The following is a 13,030-nucleotide window of genomic DNA, read 5'->3' on the forward strand; positions in this document are numbered from 1 at the left end:
ATGATTCAGCTACATGAGAGGTCCAATAGTGCGTCCATAACTCCATATCAATTAGGGAATGGTGCTGAATGCAGGTGACAGTAGCATATTAGCATGTGAATGATCCCCACTATATTACTAAATTTGAGGATCTTTGATCAGAATCACTCCGTCTATCTATCTATCTATCTATCATATAAACTATTTGTTTTTATTTGTTTGGTCAACGACTACTCTGTTTACATTGAAATAAGCCCAAAGAAAAAATAACGGGCCTGCGCCTCCAACGGTTATAGTCCGAGTCCAACAATAGATACAAGTTTAAGAAACAAACAAACAAAGAAGTGTAGTTATAAATGGGTAAATACTAAACACATGTGAAGAAGATGCATGCATGTAAGCATGTGGTGATTTAGGATGAAGAAATAAGACAAGATGAACGTTATTGAGAGTGTAACAAACATTGCAAAGCACCCAACAATCTCACTCATAAAACGAAGCACCAGCCTGAAAGAACTCAAACAAATTCACGCACAGTTACTCCTCAACGGCACACTCAACAACCCACACTTCCACGCCCAGTTCCTTGCCACCATTGCCCTCCACAACCCAATTAACCTCCCTTACACCACCACCACCCACCTCCTCCGCCACCCTCACAACCACCCCAACCTCTTCGCCCTCAACTCCATCATCAGGGCATATTCCAAGGGCCCCACACCACACTACAGTTTCCATTTCTATAACCACCACATCCTCCGCAACAACCTCTCCCCCGACAACTACACTTTCAACTTCATGATCCGCACGTGCGCACAGCTACTTGCTCATGACTCTAGCACGTGCCTTCATGCTGCTGTTATAAAACACGGCTTCGACAATGACCCGCACGTGCAAACCGGGTTGATATTCATGTACGCTGAATTGGGGTGTCTTGGCTCTTGCTATGGAGTTTTTAGACGTGTTTTGAGGCCTGATTTGGTTTGCCAAACTGCAATGCTTCATGCTTCTGCGAAACTTGGGGACGTTGACTTTGCACGGAAGATGTTTGATGAAATGCCTCGGAGAGATTACATTGCTTGGAACGCCATGATTGCAGGGTATGCGCAATGTGGGAGGTCGAGGGAGGCGTTGGAGTTGTTCCGGGCGATGCAAGTGGAGGGTGTGAGGCTCAATGAGGTGTCCATGGTTTTGGTGTTGAGTGCTTGCACCCAATTGGGGGCATTGGATCAGGGAAGATGGGCACATGCTTATGTTGAGAGGAGCAAGCTTAGGATCACGGTGTCGCTTGGGACTGCTCTTGTTGACATGTATGCGAAATGTGGAGACATTCATAAGGCCATGGAAGTGTTTTGGGAAATGAAGGAGAGGAATGTTTACACTTGGAGTAGTGCCATTGGTGGGTTAGCCATGAATGGACTTGGCCATGAGAGTCTTCATCTTTTCTCCATCATGAAAAAAGATGGCCTAGTTCAGCCAAATGAAGTTACCTTCATTTCAGTGTTACGAGGTTGCTCTGTGGTTGGATTGGTGGAGGAAGGGCGAAGACATTTGGAGTCGATGAGGTGTTTGTACGGAATTGAGCCTCAGCTTGAACATTATGGCTTGATGGTTGATTTGTACGGTCGATCAGGGCTACTCAATGAAGCTCTAGAATTCATCAATACCATGCCTATGAAGCCTCATGTAGGAGCGTGGAGTGCGTTGCTCCACGCTTGTAGGATGCACAGGAACAAGGAGATTGGTGAGCTTGCATTGAACAAGATTTTGGAACTGGAGTGCAAGAATGATGGTGCATATGTCCTTTTATCAAATATATATGCTGATTACAAGAATTGGGAAAGTGTTATTAGTTTGAGGCAGAAAATGAAGGCCAAAGGTGTGACTAAGCTACCTGGTTGTAGTGTCATAGAGGTTGATGGTGAGGCTCATGAGTTCATTGTTGGGGACAAGTCTCACCCCAGATATGATGAGATAGAATTGAAGGTAGAAGAGGTTTCTAGGTGTCTGAGAAATGCAGGGTATGTGACAAACACAAACTCTGTGCTTTTTGATATAGAAGAAGAGGAGAAAGAGGTTGCTGTGAGTAGGCATAGTGAGAGGTTAGCCATTGCATTTGGGTTGATTAGTTTGAAGGAAGGCATTCCAATTAGGGTGGTTATGAATCTTAGAATTTGTTGGGATTGCCATGAAGTAGCAAAAATGATATCCAAACTTTTTTATAGAGAAATTATTGTGAGGGACAGAAACAGGTTTCATCATTTTGAAGATGGTCAATGCTCTTGTAAGGGGTATTGGTGAACCCATCGATCAACATATCCTATCCAGAACTGGTGGAGCAAGCTTGTCTTTGTATCTTCCTCTCTTTTTTTTCCCTCCTGAATTTGTGCAATACAGTTTTGCCTTCAATAACTGTAGTAGTTATGGAGTTGGGCCTTTGGGCCGTGGTACCTTAGTATTTGGAGGAAGCTCTGTCCAAATTAAAAACAACTTGGGTTGGTCCAAAAACAAGTGTCGGGTGAGTACTGTGTAAGAATGGCAAAGTCTTTGCCTCTTAAACTCCAACACCTGAGTTCGATACTCAGCAGAAGCTGAGTTGTTAGTTGTAGTTATAGTGTGTGTGAGTGAGTGGATGTGTGTATATGACCCAAAAAAAAAAAGAACAAATGTCATGAATTAGTCTTTGGTTCGTTGGATTAGGAAATACCACAAAAAGCCAAAAAAAAAGACAAAATAGCCTTCCAATTTGGTGAAAAACTTATGCTGGTATGGTAAAAAAATAAGATTTTTTATTTTAATAAATAAAATAAATGTAGTAATTATTAAAATAAATAATTTAAAAAATATTTATCGTTTTAAATTTCTCAATCATATCTCGTTTACATTGTAAACGAGATACACTTATCTTATTCACATTGTAAACGAGATAGCAGAAGACAAATTTGCAGCTAATATAAAAGGATGTGTAGCTCTTGGTGTTCTCCACACACATTTTATATCCTTTTTCTGTCTCGTTTTTCTGACCAAAATAAGGAATCAATGGCCGGTAACCTTCCTTACATAGTTGTGCTTGTTTATCCCAATTGTTGTATGAGAAATGGTGACAACGGGGTGATATTTGAGTGTGAGGATCCAATATTGTTTCGCATTCAAGGTGTGAATACGTTGTCGGATTTAAAGAGTTTGATATTGAGCAAGCTCAGTGGTACAGAGGTGAGGGAGATCAGAAGGGTGGGGATAAGTTACTGGCATCTATGGGCAATGGAGTCTTCTGATTTCGACTATTCCGACTTCAAGGGGACGAGCATGTGCGACTAATGTTCGACATCCATGGGAGGATCATGGAGTAGCAGGTAATGGAGCTTTCCGCCAAGGTAGGACATAATGGTCGCGGTGGTTCCGTACACTCGACCTATGTACAGGACAACCGACCTCTCGCACCACTGCCCATTCATGTCGCCATTCCAGTGGATGAGGCAGAGGAGGCCGAGGAGGAGTCAGACGATGGTTATGTGGCCGATAGTGCAGATAGTGATTCGTCCAATGGTGGCGATGAGGATGAGCTTGTTCCGGAGACACCTACCCAGACTGTGGCGCGCCATGTCCTACCTCCACCTCACCCAGTTTCGGCGCTATCGACAGTGCCAAGTCACTATCACACCCTAGATCTGGACGTCATGCATGAGAGGACTCCGTTTCCTGACACGGGTGAAGAGGATTACAACCTAGGCGGCTGGGTAGAGTTTCGGGTTGGCCATAGGTTCAGAAGCCAAGAGGCAGTGCTTCAGGATGTGAAGAACTACAGTATTCGCAGGAGTGTTGAGTACCAGGTGATCGAATTGGACCGGTTAAAGTACCTTGTGCAGTGTCGTCAAGCTGACAATGGGTGTTAGTGGAGCCTCCATATTGCCCTTCGGCGGAACCTCGGATACTGGTATATGTTCAACTTTAATTGTACTTTTGAGTACTTCTGTATGATATATTAAGTAGCTTTGAGATATGGCTGTAGCAAAACTGTTTTGTTGTGTTCAGGGAGGTTCGGAGGGTTGGCGGAGCGCACAATTGTCTAGCACCCACCATGAGGCAAGACCATCGTCAGTTAGACAGCAGTCTCATCTGCAGGGTCATATTGTCATTGATACAATCCAACCCCTCTGTCAGTATTCCGGTTTTGCAAGGTGCGGTCCAGTCAAGCTATCACTTCAAACCCTCCTACAGAAAGGTGTGGATGGCAAAACAGAAGGTAATTGCACAGATCTACGGGGATTGAGAAGAGTCGTACAACAAAGTGCCAAAACTGCTTCAGACACTACAGAGCTATTTTCCTAGAACCATTTGTGACCTACTCGTCAAACCGTTCTACGATGGACACCTCCTGGTACGCGACTGCAGCATGTTCGACAAAATTTTTTAGGCTTTCCCGTCATGTGTCGAGACCTTCAAGCATTACAAGCCGTTTGTATCTGTAGACGGCACACATCTGTATGGCAGGTACAATGGAGTATTGCTTATTGCGGTGGCGCAAGACGAGAATAGAAACATCCTGCCTATTGCTTTTGCCATTGTCGAATCCGAGAGCACCGAGTCATGGTCGTTCTTTCTTACTAATCTGAGATGCCACGTGACCCCACAAGACGGCATGCTGGTTATCTCTGACAAATCTCAGGCCATCAAGGCCGCACTAAGCACCGATGATAGTGGTTGGCATCCCCTAAGAGCCTTCCTTGCTTACTGGAGATGAAACGTATGTGTCTCCGAAATCAGAAAATTGTTAAAAGTGAAGTCCCTGAGGGGCACCGTGTCGCCGAATCCGACCTCAGCCAGATACGGGACGATGGCATCGGGTGGAAGAAGGGTATGACTCACTCGTCGTGGCAGTAGAAGGTGAGGCCTCTGAAGAATAAAAAAAAAAGTTCATGCTTAAAAAAAAATTCAGCCAGATACTGGTTTTTTTGGTTTAGTAATTAGATCAACTTAACATGATACACAACACATTAGAGGTTACACAAATATTTCTTTCTAACTTACAGCTACTTCTACTTAAGCACATACTTCGATGTTTCTAGCCTACACATGTCTCTAAATTATATATTCCATACTAAGCAAATCCATACTAAAACGTTATAAATACTAACAACCTAGTACAAGTAAAACAGAGTTCCAAAATAATAATTATGTCATAACATACTTGTACAAGCAAACAGACTTCTAAATTCCTCATAGAGACCTATCCCTAAACCATTTAACTATGTTCTGCCTCTTTAGAACTACCCTAACAATGGCCGCATACTTAGATTAAACAAACAGAACACAACTAACCTCGAAGTTGGCCGCTCCGGTGTAAGGCGACGTCTCGTTCAGCCTGTTGATGTCTTCATCGTTCCCCACCTGATGCGCTATCACCGTATCAATCTAAAATAGGGTAAGAAAGGGTCAAAAGATGGGAGAAAGAGGTTAACAAGGTCAAATGGGAGCTCGGAATGCAGCTGTAAACGACTTTTACTCATAGACGCAGACATGCCTTATATCGTTTACCGTATAAACGAGATACGTAAAACGTCATATTGTTTACAGTGTAAACGAGATATGACCAAAAAATTTAAAATGGTAAATATTTTTTAAATTATTTATTTTAGTAATTACTACATTTATTTTATTTATTAAAATAAAAAATCTTAAAAAAATATATAGAGGATTTAGTTACCAGACCAAAAAGAAAGATTAAGGTAGCATGTAGGTTCAAATTATAAAATCTTTTTGCCTTTTAAAATTTTGTATTTTTTTTTCACTTCCTGCAAAAAAAAAAAAAAATCTTTTGTGTGTTTTGTTGTAGAAACCTGAAACTTTTGGTTTTCTTCTATTTCGTTTTCATTTCTGTTAAAGGTTGCTCCTTGCTAGTTCAATAATTATTATGAGAGTTCAAAGTAATTTATCAGAAAAAAAAATCAGTTAAAACTTGGATCTAAGTCTGGTTAAGAAACGAAAAAAAAATACTTACTATATCTTGACTAGTTTTACTTTTGTTATGATTACATAAAATGAATAAAAAAAGTCCGATTAATTTATATCTATGATTGAGTATGTAAGTTATTAGTTAACTAAATGTTTGAGTCATTTTCACAAAGAGTATATCTTGTGAAAACTATTTTAATTTGACATTAGGATAATGAAATGATTTAATCTCTAATGATCATATTAAGTTCTAATTTTGTCTTTTAACATTTGAAACGTTTTATTATTATTTTAAATATTTTATTTCATCTTATTTTAATTTTTGGTCAAAATTTTTTTTTTTCAAAAAGTCTTTCTTCCATTATGATTTTATTATAAATAACGATAAAAATTATAATTATAGTAGATGAAATTATAAATCTTTCTTTTTTAATATGTACATCTAAGTAGATGTAATATATCCTAGGTACATAATATTTAAACTCTATACTGAAATGTGTAATCACAATATAAAATATAAATACACTTATTAATACGCACATTGTTAAATAAAATATTTATTTTATTTATAAATAAAAAATTCCAGCGATTTGCGTTTCAGGAATTCAAATCACGTGAATAATTTTCAAAACGTGTCTGAACTAATTTAGATTCGGTCTACTGAATTCAATAACGTTATTTGTACATAAAAATTAATTATTAAAATTAATTATTATATATTATTAAATATAAATATATAATTTAATTTATTTTTAATAAATATTTTATATTATAATATATATATTTTATTCTGTTTATTGATTTTAATAATTAATTTTTTCTATACATTTAACATAACTATTATTAAAAAATATATAAATAAAAAAGTTTGTTTGAGGGGTTTTGTTTTTCAATATACCTCACTAGGTGAGGTCGGTTGATATTAAATATTAAGGTTTTGTTAGAAATTTAACTAGAAGTATAATTAAGTTAATTAGTTAAAAAATAAGAGGTTTATTATAAAAAAAAAATTTCTACTATCTTAATTTTTAAATTTTAAAATTAAAATATAAAAAGTTAATTTAAGTTAACTTATGTTATAGTTATAATTAACTCTCTAAACTTTTTCTAAATCTTATCATATATGATGTACAATAGTTTTAGTGTCAAGCTGTGGCTAATTTTTCTTTTCGGGTGATTTTAACATAAAATATGAGAATATTTAATTATTTTAATATTTTATATTATTATAATAGTAATATAAAATTTTATTTTATAAAAATAATATTTTTAATTATAAATAAAATAAAATATATTTTGTAAAGATCCAAGACAATCTATAATACATAATTTGAGTCGTTTTTAAAAAAAGATCACTCCTAATAATTTAATATTTAAAAAAAGTTTTCAAACGGTTAATAGATCAATTGGCAAAAAAAAGAGAGAAATAGGCTATAAAATATCCCCATTTGATCAATAAATTTAATGAATCGAGATAATATATATTAAAAAATATATTTATTTAAACTTTAAAAGATAAATATTAAAAAATTATTAAAATTTATTATTTTTAATAATCAGTTAGTCATTAATATTAAAATATATAAAATAAAAATATTAAAATTATTAAAAATTAAAAAATTAGACTAATAAAATTAAATTAATAATTTTTTTTCTAAAGATAAATATTATTTTATTAATATAAAATAAAAGTATTTCCATAAGGAAGTACAAAAGAATTGGGTATTCCCATTTATCATCAGCTGTGAGCCTGTGACTGAAAGACTTAAGAGCTTAAAGAAGAGTAAAGTAAGAGTAAAGAAAAAGTAGCATCTATCAGGTATGGTTCACGAGTTCACGCACTAAATTGCTAGCTTCTTTCACTATCTCTGGTGCTGGGCTTATTACCTTCTCAAAAACACACCGATTCCTCGCTTTCCAAGTGCTCCAACACAACGCCGCTATGAGGAGGGTCTTTTGTCTACCGTCGAATTGAGCCACTGCCCAGGATAAGACTCGTTGCCACCAATTGAAAAAAGTTTCTTCTTCTCTCATCCATAGGTCAGGGGTTATTAAGCTTAGGCTCCATATTATTGAAGACAGGGGCATTGGAACAAAGCATGAGAAATTGATTCAGCCTTCAACATGCATCTTGGACAAGTGGCAGGAGTGGATGCGAACCGGCTGTGAACTTGTTGCAACACCGGAAGCTTTTCATGAAGACTTTTCCATAGAAAAATCTTAATTTTATGTGGTAATTTCAACTCCCAAATGCTATTCCAGACTCTGTTGTGTATGTTCTGGGACCTCAATGAAGTAGGAGAATGAAAGAATCCATAAGCAATTTTGTATCCTGACCCAACTTCATATATACTAGATTTTGTCCAGCACCAATTAACTTCATCCTCCTCCTCTGTTGGTTTGATTGAAAAAATTTTATTGCATATATCAACTGAAAAAATCGACTCAATCAGATTTTTATTCCAACTTCTATCAGGATTTAGTAACGCACTAACGTAATACACTTGCATATTTGGCGGGATTGTGAGTGCATTTTGAGGGACATTAAGGGGCACTGGTGGTGGGAGCCAGGGGTCTTGGAAGATGCGAACATTAGTGCCAGAGCCTATTTTCCATAACAAGCCTTTCTCGATCACCTTGCGCCCTTCAAGAACACTTCTCCAACCCCACGACGGTACGCTTCCTATCTCTGCATGTAGGAAATCTGTATATCTGAAATATTTAGATTTGAGCATTCTTGATATAGTAGAATTAGGGTATTTCATTAGACGCCAACATTGCTTGCCCAATAAAGCCAAATTTTGCGCCCTTAGATCCTTGATCCCCAGCCCTCCATCTTTCTTTGGTCTCGTCATTGTGTCCCATTTAATCCAAACCATTCTTCGTTCTGCGCCTTTTTGACCCCACCAAAATTGCGAGAGCATGCTATGAATCTCAGTCAACAGCGTGTCCGGGAGCTTGAAACAAGAGAGTGTATAAATAGGAATCGCCTCTCCCACCGCTCTCAATAGCGTGTGCCTGCCACCTGATGACAATATACTTCTTTTCCAACCCATAATTCTCTTCTGAACTTTATCCTTGATAGCTCCAAAGGTTGCTTTCTTTGATTTTTGAACTATAGAGGGCAGTCCCAGGTATTTGTCTTGTGCTCCGATATGTTCAATATTTAGTGTCTGAGCAACTGCTAGTCTTGTGTTCTGAGGAGTGTTGTGACTGAAAAAGATAGCCGACTTATTCAAATTGACTTTTTGCCCACTAAAACCCTCATAGGTCTCTAGCAATTCTAGAATGCTTTGGCTTGTATTAGGTGCGCTCTTGCAAAAAAGGATTGAATCATCAGCAAACAAAAGGTGATTAATTGTTTGGCATCTCCGATTAACTTGAACTCCTTGAATTAATCTGTTTTGCTCTGCCTTGTGTAGCAAGAAGGAAAGTCCTTCTGCACAAAAAAGAAAGAGATATGGAGATAGGGGGTCACCCTGTCGGATGCCCCTATTTGGCCTAAAATAGCCAAATGGTTGACCTTCCACAACAACAGAGTAAGAAACAGTCGTTACCAATTCCTTAGTCCAGTTAATCCATTTACCATCAAACCCCAGCTTATCCATAATATACCATAAAAAATGCCATTCAACCCTATCATAAGCCTTGCTCATGTCTAGTTTAATAGCCATCTCATGCTCTGCCCCACTTCTCTTATTTTTCAAATAGTGCATACATTCATGGGCAATTAGAATATTATCTGAAATGAGTCTTCCTTTGAGAAACGCACTCTGATTTGGACTTATAATTTTATTCATAATACCTTGTAATCGGTGCACTATAACTTTAGAAATAATTTTATACATAATTGAAGACAAACTGATCGGTCGTACCTGAGTCATGTCACTGGCATCTGGCACCTTTGGAATCAAACAAATTTGAGTATGATTGAAGCTTTTTAAAATTCTGCCACTGTGAAAGAAACTTCTCACTGCCTTAAAAACGTCACCTCCAACTATATCCCAGAAAAAGTGAAAAAACTTAGCTGTAAACTCGTCATCACCAGGAGCACTCTGAGCATGAACACTAAATGTAGCTCTTTTGACCTCGTCCATAGTTACTGACCTTTGGAGCCTACGGTTCATGGAAGCTGTAACCTTAGACTCCAAATCCTCTAAGTATGGATTCGGATCAGCCGAACAAGAAGAAGTAAAAATATCGCAAAAGTAGTCCTCAGCTACCTTTGCAATATCCTCCGGTTTCGATGCAATCTCATTGTCCCTCCCCACTAATCTCCAAATTCTGTTCCTTCGCATCCTTGATTGAAATTTCTGGTGAAAGAATCTAGTATTCTGATCTCCTTCTTTTAGCCACTTGATTCTAGATTTTTCTCGCCAATAGCTCTCTTCTTTCAAATATGTCAGCTCCAACTTCTCTTCCAAACTGGTAACCTCCTCTCCCCCATTGATTCCAGCCACCCGCAACTCCTCTAGTTTAGCTTGAAGGTCCTCAATTTCTTTCCGGGAGTTTGCTTTGTGAGTTTTCTGCCATTGAACTAGTCTATGTCTACAAACTTTCAACTTTTGGGCCAAGGAGAACATAGCCGAGCCTACAACTTCCATTCTCCACACTTCACTGATAATTCTCTTGACATCCTCTTCTCCACACCAACGTTCCTGGTATTTAAACCGCCTTTTACTATGCCAGGATTGAGGTTCGGTTTCCATCAAAATTGGAGCATGATCCGAGCCTGATTCTGTGAGCCTGTGCACTACTGCATTCGGAAACTTCAACTTCCATTCCATCCCAACTAAATAGCGGTCAAGCCTCTCCTTCACCAAATCCTCTCCTTGTCTTCGATTTGTCCACGTGAAAGGGTGCCCCACCATTCCAATATCCACCAATTCGTTACTGTCAATAAAATTAGTGAATGTTGCAATGGTGGTTGCTGATTTTTGGCCTCCACCCTCCTTTTCCGCTTGGCTTGTTATAGCATTAAAATCGCTTGCTATTACCACTTTTCCTTCCATGTGTTGGCTCATTGTTATAAGCTCCTCAAACTGTAAGGATCGAATTTGTTCTAAACAACTCAAATGGACACCAATGAACGCCCATACCTCACTGCTTCCGACTTCCTTAATTTTGCCTGCCACAAAAAATTCTCCACTGCTAATAATTTGAACACTAATGTTGTCCTTCCAAGCTAGCACAAGTCCTCCTGCCACTCCTGCCGGGTTAACAATATGCCAGTTTTCGTAGCCGCATACCCGAAGTTTTGCTTCCACCTGTCGAGATTGGTTCTTTGTTTCACTTATAAACACAATCTCGGGGGAGTGGGATTTACAGATCCCTTTTAAGGTGTGAATTGTCAGGGGTCTCCCCAAACCCCGACAATTCCAAACTATAGTTCTCATGGCACCTTGGGTGCCATTTGTAGGCTGGCACCCTCCACCATCTGTTCAACTGCATTTTCATCATCTGTTCTTGCTTTCTTTGTAGTTACTTCAGCTATACCACTCATCAACCTTTTTTTGGGTTCACTTTTAGTATCTGACTCTGCAGCACCTTGTCTTGCTAACCTTTTCCACTTCCTACCTTTTTCTGTGGTGAGACACTCCCCAATAGCGAATTGCATAAGCTGCCCTTCATCCTCCTTGGTATTGGACTGACCAGCTATGATAACCTCCATGCATTCTGTTCTAGAATTGGCTGATTGAGGTGACTCAGGTGCTGCCCTGTTACCAGTGTCTTGTGGTTTCAAACTTTGTTTCCCTTCTTGCATTGACATCCCTGCAAATTCTTCCAATAAGCAGTTTAAGACCGGTTTTTTCTTACGTTGAGTGGCCTTATTCTGGTTTTGGGTTGAGTTGTTGAATGTTCTTTCTCCTTCAGAGTAGATTCGCGTTCCCACTTGGCTAGCTTTAACCCATTCGCCAATGTTATCCTCTTTTACCATCTCACTCTCTGTGTCCTTCAGCAGATCATGGCAGTTTTTCACCTCGTGCCCCAATTTTGCACAATAGGTACAGAACTTTCCAAGTCTCTCATAGCGCAGTGCCACTTCTACCTCCTTTTTATTAGGTCCTGCCACTATTAACTGATCTCTCACTTGCCTGGTAGCATCGATATTGATTTTGGCTTTCACAATCCTAGTTTCTCTGCCTCGCATCTGAAATTTACCTACCTCCAACACTGTGCCCATATTCTCTCCCAATTTACGTCCAACTTCGAGGGTTTTAAACGATTCTGGCAAACCCCAAAATTGAACCCAAACTGGAAAATTGGAAATAATCTCTTCATCACAGATCTGATCTTCCTTCCATCTCTTGACATGGAGCACATAATCTTTGAATAGCCATGGAGAACCACGTTCAACACGCAAGACATCCACTTCTTTATTAAAAAAGAATTGGAAGGAATTATCCCCTTTGTCACTCACGCTAAATCCTTCCGGGTTTCCCCATATAGCCTTTAAAGCATTCCCCATGGTTCCAATTGAGAAGGTTTTGGAAGCAAAGAGTCTGCCATAGAGACTATTGGAGCAAGCGTTAATACCTTTTGATATGTCTGCCTCTTCCAGTAGAATCACATTCCTAACTCCTTTCAGGTTGTCTTCCTCGATCCGATCTTCATCCCTCGTTGTGTCAGCCATGCAGATTACGTAGACTTGTATTGAGATTTAATTGATCTTGACAATGTAGCCTTGACGGCACTAGGAACTCCGTTAAGAAACCCTAACAGAGCACTAAGAAACCCTAACAGAGCACTAAAATTAAATTAATAATTAAAAATAATAAATTTGAATGATGTATAGTATTTTTCATTTCAAAATACATAAGCTCTCCCTGAGCCTCTGAATAACCTAATAGGAAAAACGTCACCCATTATCATCATAAAACAAAAATAGAACCATCGAATGCCGAAGCCGCCCTCGTGCCAAAAAGTTCAAACGTTTTCATTCTAGATTTGGCATTTATATTTCAAATAAAGATATAATAATAATCTTTGAAATATAATTATCAAGTTACCACGCCAACGCATCGGTATTCAGTATTGACTCTATTTACCAGACGGCAAATTATGTAAATAATGTTCAGAATATTAATAAAATTATCTA

At 38.3% G+C, this 13,030-nt stretch overlaps 2 protein-coding genes across 2 annotated transcripts; one reads left to right on the forward strand and one right to left on the reverse strand.

The window, feature by feature from the left end:
- The first annotated feature begins 186 nt into the window (after nucleotides 1-186).
- Nucleotides 187-2,667, forward strand: LOC112734025 (putative pentatricopeptide repeat-containing protein At5g40405). The gene has a single exon (XM_025783200.2). The coding sequence runs from the start codon at nucleotides 415-417 to the stop codon at nucleotides 2,278-2,280; it is 1,866 nt and encodes a 621-aa protein (XP_025638985.1). The 5' UTR covers nucleotides 187-414; the 3' UTR covers nucleotides 2,281-2,667.
- A 2,607-nt stretch (nucleotides 2,668-5,274) lies between these two features.
- Nucleotides 5,275-12,565, reverse strand: LOC112735543 (uncharacterized). The gene is made up of 4 exons (XM_025785074.1): nucleotides 11,333-12,565; nucleotides 9,807-11,198; nucleotides 8,427-9,245; nucleotides 5,275-5,391 (listed from the first exon to the last, which is right to left on the reverse strand). Exons 1-4 carry the CDS (start codon nucleotides 12,563-12,565, stop codon nucleotides 5,275-5,277), a joined length of 3,561 nt encoding a protein of 1,186 aa, XP_025640859.1.
- Between the last annotated feature and the right edge of the window lie 465 nt (nucleotides 12,566-13,030).

This window comes from Arachis hypogaea, chromosome 3 (genome assembly GCF_003086295.3).
Source record: "Arachis hypogaea cultivar Tifrunner chromosome 3, arahy.Tifrunner.gnm2.J5K5, whole genome shotgun sequence".
In the NCBI taxonomy this organism is placed as follows: Eukaryota; Viridiplantae; Streptophyta; class Magnoliopsida; order Fabales; family Fabaceae; genus Arachis; species Arachis hypogaea.

Coding starts and splice junctions, on each gene's coding strand:
- LOC112734025 (XM_025783200.2), top strand. CDS start 415: ATGAACGTTATTGAGAGTGTAACAAACATTGCAAAGCACCCAACAATC.
- LOC112735543 (XM_025785074.1), bottom strand. CDS start 12,565: ATGGCTGACACAACGAGGGATGAAGATCGGATCGAGGAAGACAACCTG. Junction 11,199..11,332: donor GCCTACAAATGGCACCCAAG/GTGCCATGAGAA, acceptor CAATCTCGACAG/GTGGAAGCAAAACTTCGGGT. Junction 9,246..9,806: donor ATGCCAGTGACATGACTCAG/GTACGACCGATC, acceptor CTTTTTTGCAAG/AGCGCACCTAATACAAGCCA.